At 40.6% G+C, this 14,194-nt stretch overlaps 1 protein-coding gene across 4 annotated transcripts in view; it reads right to left on the minus strand.

Annotated features, from left to right (window-relative positions):
• PLXNB2 (plexin B2) overlaps positions 1 to 14,194 on the minus strand; it is a 114,609-nt gene that overhangs the window by 76,612 nt on the left and 23,803 nt on the right. For 2 of the 4 annotated variants that reach the window (XM_057415831.1, XM_057415834.1), the window contains exons 2-3: positions 2,398 to 3,507; positions 543 to 725 (exon numbers count right to left, since the gene is read on the minus strand). In XM_057415831.1, the coding sequence (XP_057271814.1) occupies positions 543 to 725; positions 2,398 to 3,495 (1,281 nt within the window). In that variant the 5' untranslated portion in view covers positions 3,496 to 3,507. Of the gene's footprint in view, positions 1 to 542; positions 726 to 2,397; positions 3,508 to 10,203; positions 10,223 to 10,760; positions 10,833 to 14,194 lie in introns of those variants that run through there. The other 2 variants (XM_057415830.1, XM_057415833.1) reach the window with 2 other exon arrangements.

Here is a 14,194-nt window from a genome sequence, read left to right on the forward strand (position 1 = left end):
CTTCAAGTTTCAAACTGCATAATGGCACATGGCCATAACTCCTCTTCAAACAAAGTAAGGTTTTTGCTGTTGCATTCTGGACATTTTGACATCCAAACATGTGAACCTTTGAGCCTCACACCATGCAGTCAGAATTTAGCAGAGCTCCAGCTTGGGCTTTGTACTGCCATATCTATTCACTGAATGGCCAGAATGATTACAAAATGAAAACTGTTCTTAAACTAGTATGGGCTTGAATAGAGATAAGGCTAGAGCAGCTGTTAGATTACCTAAGGCTGTTTATTTAGGGCTCTCAGTAGGTACGTAATCCTTCGGGAAAAGTGCCATTCAGGCAATGCTAATTCAATCTGTGTATCGGATAGCTGAGGTACATCAGAAATAATGTGGTTTTTCACTGAAATTAAAAATACCTCTAAGCTCTAAGAGAATTTGCTCCTTGTATGTGATCTTATAAATGCCATTTACTTTCAGAGTAAAGTATGCTATCTCTACAGTTCATGATCTTTTAAACACCTTCCAGGCTTTTAAGTCCAGTCTGTTACCTTAAGGATTTTACCATCCGACGTTCCCAGGAATGCCACAGTATGCCCATTCTCCACAGCCACAGTGACGGCTGTGAGATTCATCCCTTCTTTTTGCAGTACCGGCTTCTCTACAACACCATTCTTACTTCCCAAAAGGTATGGCAAGTGTTCGGAGCCACAGGGGAAATTTTTGCTTGCATTCTAATAAGGAATAGCAATAGAGAGAGATGTTAAACATTCAGATCACTAATTCCTAGCTAAGAATGGAGTGCAAGCCTATTACCAGTCAGTATAATACCCCTCAGACATAGAAGAGTGGAAAGAGAGAAATGGATTGTCTGGCCGTTTTCCCCCAGCCAACAGGCAGCACTCAGAAAGCAGCCTGCTAATTGCAAACTTCAATGCTTTCACTTTCCAGAAGACAAGGGGGAAAGAATTTTTTTGTTTCTATTTCATTACAGCAGCACAGTTTAAAAAGTAACCAGTCTGTTTAATTAAAATGAACTTGTCCTACAAATTGGGTTGACTAGTTTTGTGTTGAAGATGGTTTTTTAGTGCTGTTTTGTTTCTTAATTTGCTGCTCTCCATAGAAATGCAACCCACTGGCAACTGTCTCGTGAGCTTCAACACATTCCCCCTTTACTATACTTTAAGGCTGAGATGCAGGGAGTGCCACCAGAAGGAAGTTCATTCACACCTTGACTTTCCTGCTATATTTGGTAACACGACTGTCTTTCTGATCTGAAATCTGCACCTCCTTTTTGCTGGAAGCCACCGCCATTCCACTTGTCACACTCAGGACTCCTGTGTTTGATGCTTAGCTCAGATGCAGGGTACTGAAGTAACACTGGTGTTTGGAAGCAAAAGTGTTCTTTAGGCTTTTTATCAGTGCTAGTGACCTACTGTGTGGGTGATGGTTGTGGTTTCATGAGAAGAAGGATTATGGGTCAATATCAACATAAGGTATTCCCAGAACACCATCTTCAGCTGTTTTCAGCTGCTTACGCAAGTGTGTACCTTGCTCAGATTGGGGAATTAAGACATCCCCCTAAAGCTGGCTGAGTTATTTTTAAGATGATTCAGTTCCTCAACCTGGTTTAGGGTTAGCTGCAGTAACAATGGCATGAACAAACAGTGCTTGAGTGTAGGGTGGTGTGGACAAAACCATCATAAAGTCAACAGAGATGCTGAAGGCTGCCTCCCAGAGACAGTAAACTGAAAATAGCTGTAAACTGAAAAACCGTATCTGGAGGGTTATAACAGTGCTCTCCAAAAACCTTACAGCCAAGGTAGTGACAAGCATAAAAAGATGGCCATCATGCTATGGAACTATTTTGAGAGAGAGCAAAATATTAACAGTACTTGAATATAAGAAACATGTATTTCCATATATTTCCGTATATTTCCGTATACCTGAAAATTCAAATTCAAGTGAGAAACAAGACTGAACTCCAGGTATCACCTACGAGATTCTTAATACCATTTAAAACATTTAAAATATATTGGCTGAAACCAGAATTGTCTGTAGTGATCATCTGGAAGCTGATCATGGGCATAACAAATCACTGCATTTGATTCAGTAATTTCCATACCAGAAGGAACTTTTTAACAGAAATGCATTTATGAAACCAACATTCATCTTTCAGAAGACATAAAATGTTTTTTAAAAGACTCAAAATTATTACTATCTTGCCACTTCTTGCTTGACCTGTTCTGCCACCCCCCAACCACATTCCACTACTACAGTGAATTCAGCTATTGATTTTTCAGTCATGTGATTTCACTGTAGTTTAGCTCAAAGCCAACCCAAAACATGCAGTTTTATAGTTTCCTGTAATTCTAACACAGATTATAACACTGATACTGATATTACCAGTCCATGTGATGCACACGGGTTTTCTGCTGAAAAAAGTTTGTAAAATGAGCTGGTGTTCTTTTTAGTGTAGCAGTCGTTTCGGTTTTTTTCCATCTTTTCATTGATATGCCGCAAGGAAAAGACACACATGGCAGATTTCAGAGAGCCGCTATCTTTGTTTACTTTGCTGAAGAGTGCAAGAAGAACTTTGTCATCTGAGAAAGCACCTGTAGTTTGTCTCTGCTGAGCCATGCTCTCAGCCAGCTCTTCTCCTGGAGTAGTGACGTAAGCAGAATGACAGTGATCATAGGCACCATCATCATCCTTGCAACCCAAGTCCATTTCAAAGTAGGAATAATAATGGGCATCATCTTTGCACAGGCGTGCAATCAGTGTGCGGTTATTGACGGGCTGTTTCTCTTGCTGGTTAAAAATAAAATAAACATAATTTTTATCCTCAAAGACTGCCACAAATTGTTGTGTGCTTGATGAGTGATAAGCTGACTTAACAGCTGCTGAGTCTGTATACATTTCGAAAATGTCTTTCCCATCCCTGTCGTAGAGCTGCCGAGTGCTGATAATTATTCCATTATCATTTGGTCCATTCCCTTTCCCAACAAACAGCACTCGGTCGTTATTCAAGGAAGTGATCAATCCCACAGTTGATACATTCTCATCGTTGCTTGCTACAAAGGATTTTTCTCCGCTACTGTCTACATAATACTTCTCTTTGCTAATGTCTTCTAGATCTCTGATGGCACAGATTCCCTTGAAAAGGCTTCCACACACCACAATTGTTTTATCCGCCTTGTTCAGTAACAGTAATTTGTTATAATTGTCAGTCAGTACTGCCTCTTTACACTGATTTTCATCAATGGGAGGTGTGCACTTTTTGTTGTCCTTTCTTGGACCTGTTTCTACAAACCTTATTACTTCCAGGTTTTCTGTAAGCTGATACAGAGCATTTACCACTCCCAAGTAGATTATCCCGGTGTCATTGTCCACTGTTAGATGATTTAGCTCTGTAGCACTCTGAAAAAATTTAAGTTCCTCATTTCTGGATAAGCTGATGCAAAAACAGCTCCAAATGCTCAGTGTCCAGATCCATAAAGCCATTTCTATTAATACCTAAAAAGGGAAAGAAGAATGTGAAACGTATAAAAAAAAAAACCATAAAATTCAGCAACATGAATTTTCTTTTTCTTTCACAATTTCAGACACAAATATGCTTATGCCTGTGTGGACAACATGAAGATTATGGAAAGCCTAAAACCCTGTTAATTGCCTAGCAATTTAATGTGTTGGGGAAGGATTAAACAATGTCATATGTCTAAATGACTGTCATATAACCAATTAGATAATCAATCCTGTGCTAAAGCACAATGAGAACAACAGACAATTTGAAGCAACACAGAGTGCCAAGAAGTGGTGGTGCTTCTTCAGGCAGCTTCATACTGTGTGAATCAGTTATTGTCGAGATCTTAAAAACAAGTTGGGGGATCTCAGTGTTTCATGTGGCTCTCCCTTAACAGAGGGGGAAACTTTGCATAAAAATGTTTGAGAAATTTGGTGTTGCAGGACTTTCCCCAGAAAGGAAAAAAAACTTTAACTGACTACAAGTAAGTCTGCAACTGGCTGCTGATGCTCTTTGAGAAAATATTACACAAATCCTTCACCAATGTAAAGCTGGAAGATGGTAGAGCCCCCAGTATTTGCCTTTGGCCTCTGGTATGCTTTACCACCTCACATTCCAATTCACTAGAGTACTGACTCTTCCTAGTTTCAAATCTGCCTTAAGAACATCACTTAGAGCTTTATGGGATTAAGATTCTGTTACTGGGCTTGTTCTTTGCTTTTACTTCCCAAGCAGATCACCTGGCTGTTTGAAATGAGACAAAACCTTCTGTAACTTGTAATAAGAGTTCTAATTTTGACCTGAAAAGTTAAATGAGGCAAGCCCCAACTGGCTTCCTAAGCACAGAACATTTTGTCAGTGTTTTCTGCAAGTGTTTAGTTCTGAGAACAGAAACAGAAGGTGGCATGTTTGAACACACCGATTTCAGGGGGAAAAGGACAAATACTCTTTGGAGGAAGTACTGAAAACCAAATATGATCCACAGTATTTTCATTTTCAAAGTTAACCATGTGACTCCAGAGTCTGATGAGGAAAGCACCTGTAAACTTAAAGGAAATCTCAAGATAAATCTTAAAATATCTGGAATTGTGAATAGAAAGGATAAAAAACCCCCAAAAAAGAGCCAACTGGAAAAAACAAGAGAAACATTTAACAAAGTAAGCTAACAGCAAAAGCCTTGTAGGAGGAGGAGAAGAGCACAGAATGCCAAAACAAGAGACAAAAAGGAACCATACTCCTGTGTCAGCTACAGCCTCTGTTTTGGCAGCAGTAATAGACTCTGGTGGGATGTGAAAAAGAATTGCCTGAATCATCATTTATGCTGGATAACTAAGGTTAAATGTCAACAACCAGGCTGCAGAACCTTGAGCAGGGAGAGAAGGATACTTGTGAGCACAAGCCATCTGCCGGCTCCCTAAACGACCCCAGCATTGCCAGCAATGCAGAAAGACAACTCCTGCCCTCCAGTATTGACCGCATTTTGCTCTTCTACAGAGAAAGTGTGTGTGCAACAGTGAGAACTCTTTTTCTAAAAGCAGACTGATTCTAACTTCTAAAACCCCCTAAACTTAGTAAATGTAAGTCAATATAGTAACGAAGACAAAATAAAAGGCTAACTTCAATCTTGTTTTGCTAAAGCTCTTATCATGTACGAAATTAAGCAGGTAACTTTAAAATGAGGTTAGAGAAGAGAGAGTACATTACGGACAGCACAAGCCTGACTTTTTAATGATAGTTGACCTCATATGACAGTGACCAAGGAAAGGCTAAGAATTATAACCCATTCTTCAGACACACAGACTTCAGCTCATGCTTTGCAATGTAGTGAAGTGTTGGACCTCTCTACAACAACCTTGGACCTGCTCTAAGGAATCCAGACGAATTCTGATATTTTCTGTCAGAAACTCCCCTTTTCTCCCTGCTCCCAAAGATCTCAATTTTCCCAACAAGCTTTGATCCCAGTTTACATCTCTGTGGCTAAATTGTATATCATAATGCATGTCATCTAGTTTCAAGTAATTTCCCTTACAGTTATCTGCAATCAAATAAACAGCTTGACATACTACTGCAGTGTTGTTTCATAACAGTTTTACCACTCTACTATCTTACTGGGCCCTGTTTTTCCCACAAGGCAATTATTGTCAGATTATTATAATCTCTATTCTCAGTAAAGAAAAAAAAAGGCCATAAATAGCTTTACTTATAAAATATGCCTTGAATGAATGAAAAGTAATTTATTATACCTCAATTTCTGTATTCAGTTCACCTCCATGTCTATTTACATCAGTGGATTAGAAATATATTTTGTCCATTTGAGGTACACCCAGGACGCAGAGGCTGCACTTACAATACACCTGCCTTTGTCCCACAGGCAGAACGAAGAGTTGCTGGCTTATGCCAGAGCCAGAACGGAAGAAAAAGTACATTTTGCACCTCTAAAGCAGACTCTTAAAGGAGTAATTAATCCCTCTGTACAAAAATAGGTAATGCATCCTCCCTACTATTTTCTGCTTCGTTTACTTAGCAAATTTATGACTTAAATTATTCAGAACTACAGACATTCACCATTAATTTTGTCTTTCCTTCTTCCTTTTTTCCTCTTTTTTTGTTGGCATTAACTCCCTGCCACCACAGTATCCTGCCAAACACCATCAGGTTATCTCAGACCTCCATGCAAGGTTAAAAATTCTTCATTCTCCATATAACATATTAGCTTCATCACCCACCCCGCTTCCAAAGCAAACAGTAAACAAAATTTAAATATGCTATGGAAAAGATCCAGAACCAAATTCCCATGCACTTCTCAGACACTAGGCTTAAGGAAAGCAAAAGCAAACAAAATGGAATGAGGTGCACTACAACCACTGGTCATTCTCGCCTTATCTTAACTGGAAAGTAGCAGCTAGAGGAATCCTGCAATGATCAGCTGATGTGGTAGGAACAACAGGACTGCTATTAACACACATGCGCTACTAAGTTAGGTGCTATAGAAATGTATCAAGGAACAGTTTCCTGCTGGGAAAAACTTCTGTTTTAAATGGGCAAGTCCTGAAAACAAAAGTGAAAATGAGAAAGAAGCCCAGGCTGGAGCATGAAATCCGAGATGTTCAACACATGGATTTCCAATGACTTTATCACACACTTTAAAAAACACATGGGTCTGTGTGGCTTACTCAGTCATGCCCTGGTCCTGAGAACTGACATACACCCTCTGGACTCAGTTTAAGTTTAGTTTTAAGCCCTTTCTCAGACTCAGGATAAAAGAAGACACAATTTGTTTTCTGTCTCTCAAACTCTTGTCTTCATCTTGCCTCTTGCTTCCCCGATAAAATTAGAATTACATCAAGATTACCTGAATTGCAAAGTCATTTTCTTTTTTGATTCCTGTCTTTTTCATCATCGCCTTCTTGATCCCTTCCATCTTAAAACATACTCCTCTTCTGATTTCTTCTGATTCATATCTCTTTTCTCAAGTAACAAGTGATAGGACAAGAGGAAATGGCCTCAAGATGCACAAGCAGAGCTTTAGACTGGCTATTAGGAAACATTTCTTCACCAAAAGGGTTTTCAAGCATTGGAACAGGCTGCCCAGGGAAGTGGTGGAGTCACCATACCTGAAGGTATCTAAAAGATGTGTAGATGTGCACTTAGGGACATGGTTCAGTGGTGGACGTGGTAGCCTTAGGTTAACAGTTGGACTTAATCATCTTAAAGGTCTTTTCCAATCTAAAGGATTCTGTACTTCTATGATATACCTTACACACAACTGGATGTGATTTTGAAGAGTATCCTAGAAGGAGGGCAGTAATAATAAACACAGTCCTAAAGCAAAAAAACTTATACAGACGTGTGTGTTGGAATATCTGGGATTTAAAACAAGTGTTATTCCCAAAATGATGGACAAGAAAGTCTTCAGTGAAGGAATAATCTTACCAGTTTAGCTCCAATGGTGTTTTTGCAGAGCTGTTCTTCACAAACCATATATATACATACTGAGTTAAACTGTTACCTCATCTCATCCAGACAAAGTTTTGTTACATGAAATTCTGGATCTAGAGACAACACTTCTGCCAAGAGAGGCAGATACTGATACACTTTAACAGTAAGTGATGCAGAGAACTGTGGTTCTCCCTGCAAACTTTCCCTTCATCAGGGAGATGTCAAAAGATACAAAAGACCTTTAAACTGGGAAAAAAAATGGTAAGATGACTGAAACCCTTCAACTTAAAAAAAATAAAAATCCAAAGAATGCACCAAAATGGCACAGATATTTGTGGAAAGAGGAATGAAAGAATTTTCTAACTCATTTTGAGTAATTTTGCTGTTACTGATAGGTTTTTGCTCTTACTGATAGCTTCTGATAGGTTTCCCACAAGTCAGAAATAATTCAGCTTTCATTTTTAAGCTCAAAGGAATTCAGAACAGAAACCTTTCGGATTTCCAATCTTCTACTTCTGTGAGAACTGTAGGTAAACATGAGCCCTTTCCTCCCCAGCTACAGCTTTTATTACTATTTCCTAAAACCAATGAACAATTTAGCTTGCTGGTTCAAGAAAGAGATCACTTGGAAAAACACTGCAGGATTCAAACTAGTTTCCTAAGAGCATGGCTACATGGTGGAAAGGCTTTGGAGAGAGAACAACTCTGCAGACCGCCATATGTCCAAAATTGGTGTAGTAGAACCACCAAGAACAGCGAACACTGTGATGGGTGTCCATCCCTTTAGTTGTGATGGTTTGCTGTTAGCAGGTGGGATCTGTGGGCCAGTGAGCTGTGGGAGGTCACTTTGTGGAGACTAAAAAACCAATACCCATTCCTCTGGAAGCTGTGATAGCCTGCACTGCTCAATCAGAAAGTAAGTGATTTTCCTTCCCTTTTGCTGCTGCTAGAAACCCAATTTGCTAAGATATAGTGCATCTTTGTATGGGACAAACCATTCCATCTGGTCAAACTGTTGGAAAAGTGGCAAAAAAATGGGTAAATACTGATTCTACTCCACATGTGGAGTAGACAAAAGACAAAAATTTTGCTTGCTTTCACAAGGCATATTCTCAATTTTCTTATTTTTTAATTAATTGTCAATAATATAAAGTTTCTTTTTTTAATATGTGTAATATTTATATTGATATGGATCTTCTTTTACAAGAACTAGTTGCAAATTAAGGAAATAATGACTGCTATTCTCTCAGTCCCTGTGCATTCTGCAAGTGTTTTCTCTGCAGTCCTGAGTAAAACAAATAGAAGACACACGAAACCACAAATTCAGGTTACTGAAAGCCAGGGTTTCCCATACCATGGTTTCATCCAGCAAGAGCCAGCTATGGTGGATTGATTCTGGCTGGATGTCAGGTGCCCCCCAAAGCTGCCCTATCACTGTCTTCTTCAACTAGACAGGGGGAGAAAAACACAAAGAAAAGCTCGTGGGTTGAGATAAGGACAGGGAGAGATCACTCACCCTTTACTGTCATGGGCAGAACAGGCTCAACATGGGAAATTAGTTTAATTTATTACCAACCAAATCAGAGTAGGGTAATGAGAAATAAAACCTGAATCTTAAAACACCTTTCCTTCATCCCTCCTTTCTTTCTGAGCTCAACTTTACTCCCTATTTTCTGTACTTTGTCCCTTCCCCCAACAGCTACACAAATGCAATACACCTATACCATGGTTTCATTTGCTAAGAATAAGCTGCTCCAAAGAGGAGTAAATCTATCTCTCCCACCTGCAACATCAGCAGAGGCCAGTGGTGGCTGGGAGACAAGAGCATGCACCGGACTGTTCCCCTGGGAAAAAGGCATGGGCAACAAGATTCTTACATCACTCTGGAGACTCTCATCTTTCAGAAGATCTGAGGTATCAGCAGCAAAAAGAGCTCAGATAACTCACTCCCTGAGTGAGCCCATTAACTCAAGTAGACACTGAGGCTTCCCACCACCAGGCTAGCTGGGAGCCCAAGGGCAAAGGGGCACATTTAAAAGGATGAGGCAGTGTTGCAAGAGCAAGGCCACCCAAAGAGACTTTTAAGGACTTTTCTTGACCTTTACTTACAAGGTCATCCCCATCAAGCTTCCCACAAAGGCAGATGCTGGGTTTTGAGAATCCAAGTCACCAATCATTTACCAAAGATCACCAAACTTTGCTCATCCCGCAGTTACCAAGTGGGTAAAGAAGGGATTAAACAGGGGATCTCATCCAGCCATAATATCTCTGGCAACTACATTGAAACAGTACTGCCACAAAAAAATGGGCCAGCAACCCAAACAGAAAAGTTTTCCTGTCCCACCATGGAAAAGGTTTCTGCAGGCATGGCAACTGAATTAACAGCAGAGGAGCTAAGCTGCTTTTCCTGGCACGACCTGTATCTACCAGCATCTCCACACCAAGGACTCTCATGAACTTGGTGCAAAATGGCCAGGGTTGACTCAAAAGTTTAAGTGAGGCAAATAGCTAGCAAATTCAGAGCTTGCATTAATAATTGTGTCATTAGCTTCAAGATAAATTAATAACACTATTGGTAGGCTGAATCAAAACCTTTCATCTGTGCACATCTGAACTCCAATGTATTTAATATTCTGATCCAGATCCAAATTAAGAAGAACAGGGAGCAACATGAGTCTTAATTTTTCAACTAGGCATCACTCAAAAGAGCATTAACAACAGGTAATGAGACTCAGAAAATGCATACTTACATATTTTGTGATCGCATTCAAGAATTTCCTATAAAGTGCTGTCTGTGCAACATCAGCAGGTAAACAAAAAGGTACTTTGCAGATTTATACACACTTAGAAGCAGAGCCATGCTACACAAGCTGAACTGTAATGAATTCCCTGGTTTACTGCAGCCAGACCTGGCAGCATTTTGATTTTGAAAATCTTTTACACCGTGGGTTCTGCCTTAGTCCAAGGGTGAGGTTTTGCTGCTCTCAGGAATCAAGACAAAAATTCTCTGAAGTGAAAGTACCTGCAAGAATTCGCACTGCCAAGTAGCTCAAAAATGTCAACAAAAATAGCTGCTGTGGAAAGATCTCATTCCACAGCACTAGCTACCAGCAATTACAGAGTATAAACCACTCTGAGCCATAGCTGCTTAATGCCAGAAAGGTCTCTTCAAATCCTAATTTTTACCATTGTATTTTTTGTTATGAAGACAAGCATTGATATTATCATCTCAAACAAGAGGTTTGCATCAGCCCCACTGATGCAGGGAGGAGCACACACAGAGAAGAGAAATGCCACAGAAGCAGACCTGCATTCCTGCCTTCCTGGACCACACCTCCTGTTCAGTTTGGGCTTCTACATTCATCCCTTCATCTTTTCTGCATTCCCTCAGTAGAAATGAAGCACCCATTTTAATGAGGCCTTGTTTTCTCAGTGTTACAAAGATGTAGTTGATCTGCAAGAAAAAGCAGCTGAGTAACGTGTTTAACAGCAAGCAGCTGACTCTGCAGGAATCTGAACCCACAGAATCTCCTCTTTGACCCACTTTGTGGTTTTGTTAAACCATACAGTTTCCTAACTAACAAAAATCTGGGGTTTTATTTTTTTTCCAAGCTCATTGAGCACTAAGCCCAGTGATGCCCTATGGACCAACTTCCAGCTGCATCAGTCTGCTGTTGGCACAGGACCACAGGCCCCTCCAGACACTCCCAAAGTCTTTTACAGACACTTTTATGCTACCTCACCCTGCAAATGACCAAATCTAAAAATCAAAATCTAAACACCTGCTGTAAGGTCTTAGCTGCCCAAGCTTTGAGGGGGGATGGCTCCCTGCAGCAACCACCATGCAAGGCAGCTACAGCAGATAGTGGGGGTGCCCCATGCAAGCCCTGAGTTATTCTGCCCCTTTTCAACTCAGGAAAACTGGTTTGTTTTCTTTTAGCTGGGGGACCTGCAGAAAATGAGAATGATTCTGGAGCATGAGGAGGAAAACCCAGGAAGTTAGGACAGCTTTAATTCGCTGGCTTTCCCTGCACTAATAAGTGTATTGCAGCACAAGGAAAAAAATGCATTTATACTGATAGTAAAAGGACTCTGTGTCACCAGCTCCATGCAACAACAACGAATTGCTTGTTTTCAGTGCTAAGGTCATCTTCAAGGACTGGTTTTGGACTTCCCCTGGAAGAAACAAGAAAGGAGGCGGAATTTTTTTCCACTGTGGGGGAATCTGAGCATAACCATGTGGAAACAAATGCAAACTATTCTCCTCTTTCCTTGCCAGAACCAGTTCTCCCCGTAATTAACCATTAATCACAAACACAAAAAATAATCAAATCAAAAGGACATTTCGAGCATGTGTGAAGCTTTACTTTCCCTACCAATTGCACAAGTGGGACTTGAGAGATCACAGGCAGGCGATCCATCCCACCCTCAGAACAGAAGCACCAAACCACACTCCGGATATCCAACACAGCCGCAGCCTTCTGCAGCAGCCCCAGCCCACTCCAGCGGCAGCTCCAACCTTCATGTACCCCTTGTTGAGCTGAGCACCGTGAGAGGAGGGCTGGAAACAGCCGGGGATTTCCTCGCTGTGATACAGCTGTACAGGACAGCACACAGACCTTGAAAGCTAAGCAGCACTTAGGCGTGAGGCAGAGCCAGAATTTTTTTCCTCCTGTTACATTATAATATTATAGGGCTTAATAGAAGAATCATGTATAAGCTGCAACGATAACACTGTATGAAATCTATGCCATAAACCAGTGGGATAAATTGATTTTGAGACATAAATCAATGAAATGCAAATATGGCAAGTATTCAGAAAGCTCCGACAAAAACATCCTTTCCCTCTAAGTCTACCTCTCACTTGGTAGTGTTTGCTCTGTGATTCCCTACCTCATCATCACTCTTTCTTATTCTTCCATTTCTCCTGATTTTGTTTCCCCATTTGGGCTTAATGGATTCCTGTGTTCTTCATTTTAATGTAGATATCTGGCTGTGCAGTGATCTATCCAGAACTTCTGAGAAGTGAGACAGAAGCTCTGTGAAAATCGGAAGATGTCAATCACACTAAATGGAATACTATGATATGTTTTGTGCTTAGGCAGCTGATAATGCAAGCCACAAAGAGAGAAAGGCAGAAGAGGATGGTGAAAATTCTTGAAATGGAAAACTTATTGAATGCTGGGAGCCAAGAAACACATAGCTGAGGAATGGAGAATTTTCCTGGCTTCTGCTGCTGGAGGCAAATTGCAGGGGTTTGTCTGGTTCATCTTTCTTGAAATTCTTTAAACGTTATTTTGGACCATTTGAACGTCCATGGTGGCGGTGCTCATTTTGAGTGCTCTGAGATTCAAGTGTGTGTGGATTGTTTTTATCTCTGCCCTTCAAATTAACATTCATGAGTTTTAAAAAGCCCTTTTATTTTTTCTCCCTTACACATCTTTTCACATCTTCTTACAGCTCCTCTTCCCCCCACCTTTTTCTTTTCTTTTTTTCTCAGGCACAGCCTCCAAGTTTCTTCTCCTGAGGCTGCTGCTACTACCGCTTGAATACTCTCATGGAGAGTCTCTGATGACAAAGCAGAATATAGAATGGAAAAGGGGAAAAAAAAAGAGAGCAAGAACCTCAGGTGATTTTTCAGACCTCTGTGGGGAACTCAGACATACTCGCTGCCTCATTGACTTCCTACCTCTCTTCAAACCTTATCTAGAAACACCTTTTGTTACTTGACTGCTTTTCCCTCTCCTTTTGTTTCCTCCTGCTTTTTCAGAGAAAAGAAAAATACAGCAAGACATACCTAACTTCATGGCATCTGCTGATTTGAAATACTCAGTGTTCACTCCAGCCTGGGGAGGAGGAGAGAAGGTATGTGCAGAAGAGATGGTACTGGGTGAACTGGTGTCCTGCCACAGAAAGCCAAGAAGAGAAAGCAGTACATGGTACAGGTGAAGCAGCCCAGTAGAAACAACCAACTGGAGTGGCTGTTTCTGCTCATAGACAGATAACTCCTGCAGCTGAGAAGGGAGTGGGAAGAAGATGGGGAGACACACGACAACAGGGCAGATAGAGCCTGGAGAAGCAGAAGAGAAGTGGAGCAAGAAAGGGCATGTGGTAAATATTTGGAGTGGTTTTTAAGGTAATGGGGAGATGAGTGAAACAGAATCCGCAAGAAAGAGGCCTTGCAAGAAACTGAACCTGCTAAAATAAATACCATAGGTAGTGTAAAGGGTTAAGCACCAGAGATGCAAATAAATATAGAACAGACTGTGTGTTACCAAGTCACATTTGATTGCACTTATTCATTTACCCATTATGGCTTTTGGCTGCCGCAGGCGAGAAGAGACAAAGCAGAATTGCAGCATTTTGACTTGTGTTTACCTTTTCCTGTTTGGTTGGGGTTTTTGTTTTTCATTCTTTCAAATAAATACATGAGGCTCATCTAAATGAATGGAGTGTCCCTGGCTCTAACAGAGCAGCACCGGCTATCACTGATCCAATCTGCCCAGACAGACACTGCTTGCACTCCTGTATTTCTATTCATTGTATTCCACAATAAATTTATATAATCAGTTAACCAGTAATTTGCACAAACCTGACAGCAGCACCTACCTGTGCCTGTCTATTTAAGGGTCTGTCAGCAAAAGCATTATAAAATCCCCTTTTTATGTATGCATAACACAGTCATAAAATGTGTTTTCCTAGCTTCAAAACTGCCCAACTCTATTTAATCTCCAGGAGCAC

Source organism: Pezoporus wallicus, unplaced genomic scaffold, assembly GCF_028554395.1.
Source record: "Pezoporus wallicus isolate ANWC-B61680 ecotype Strahan unplaced genomic scaffold, APGP_CSIRO_Pwel_v1 contig_6966, whole genome shotgun sequence".
In the NCBI taxonomy this organism is placed as follows: domain Eukaryota; kingdom Metazoa; phylum Chordata; class Aves; order Psittaciformes; family Psittacidae; genus Pezoporus; species Pezoporus wallicus.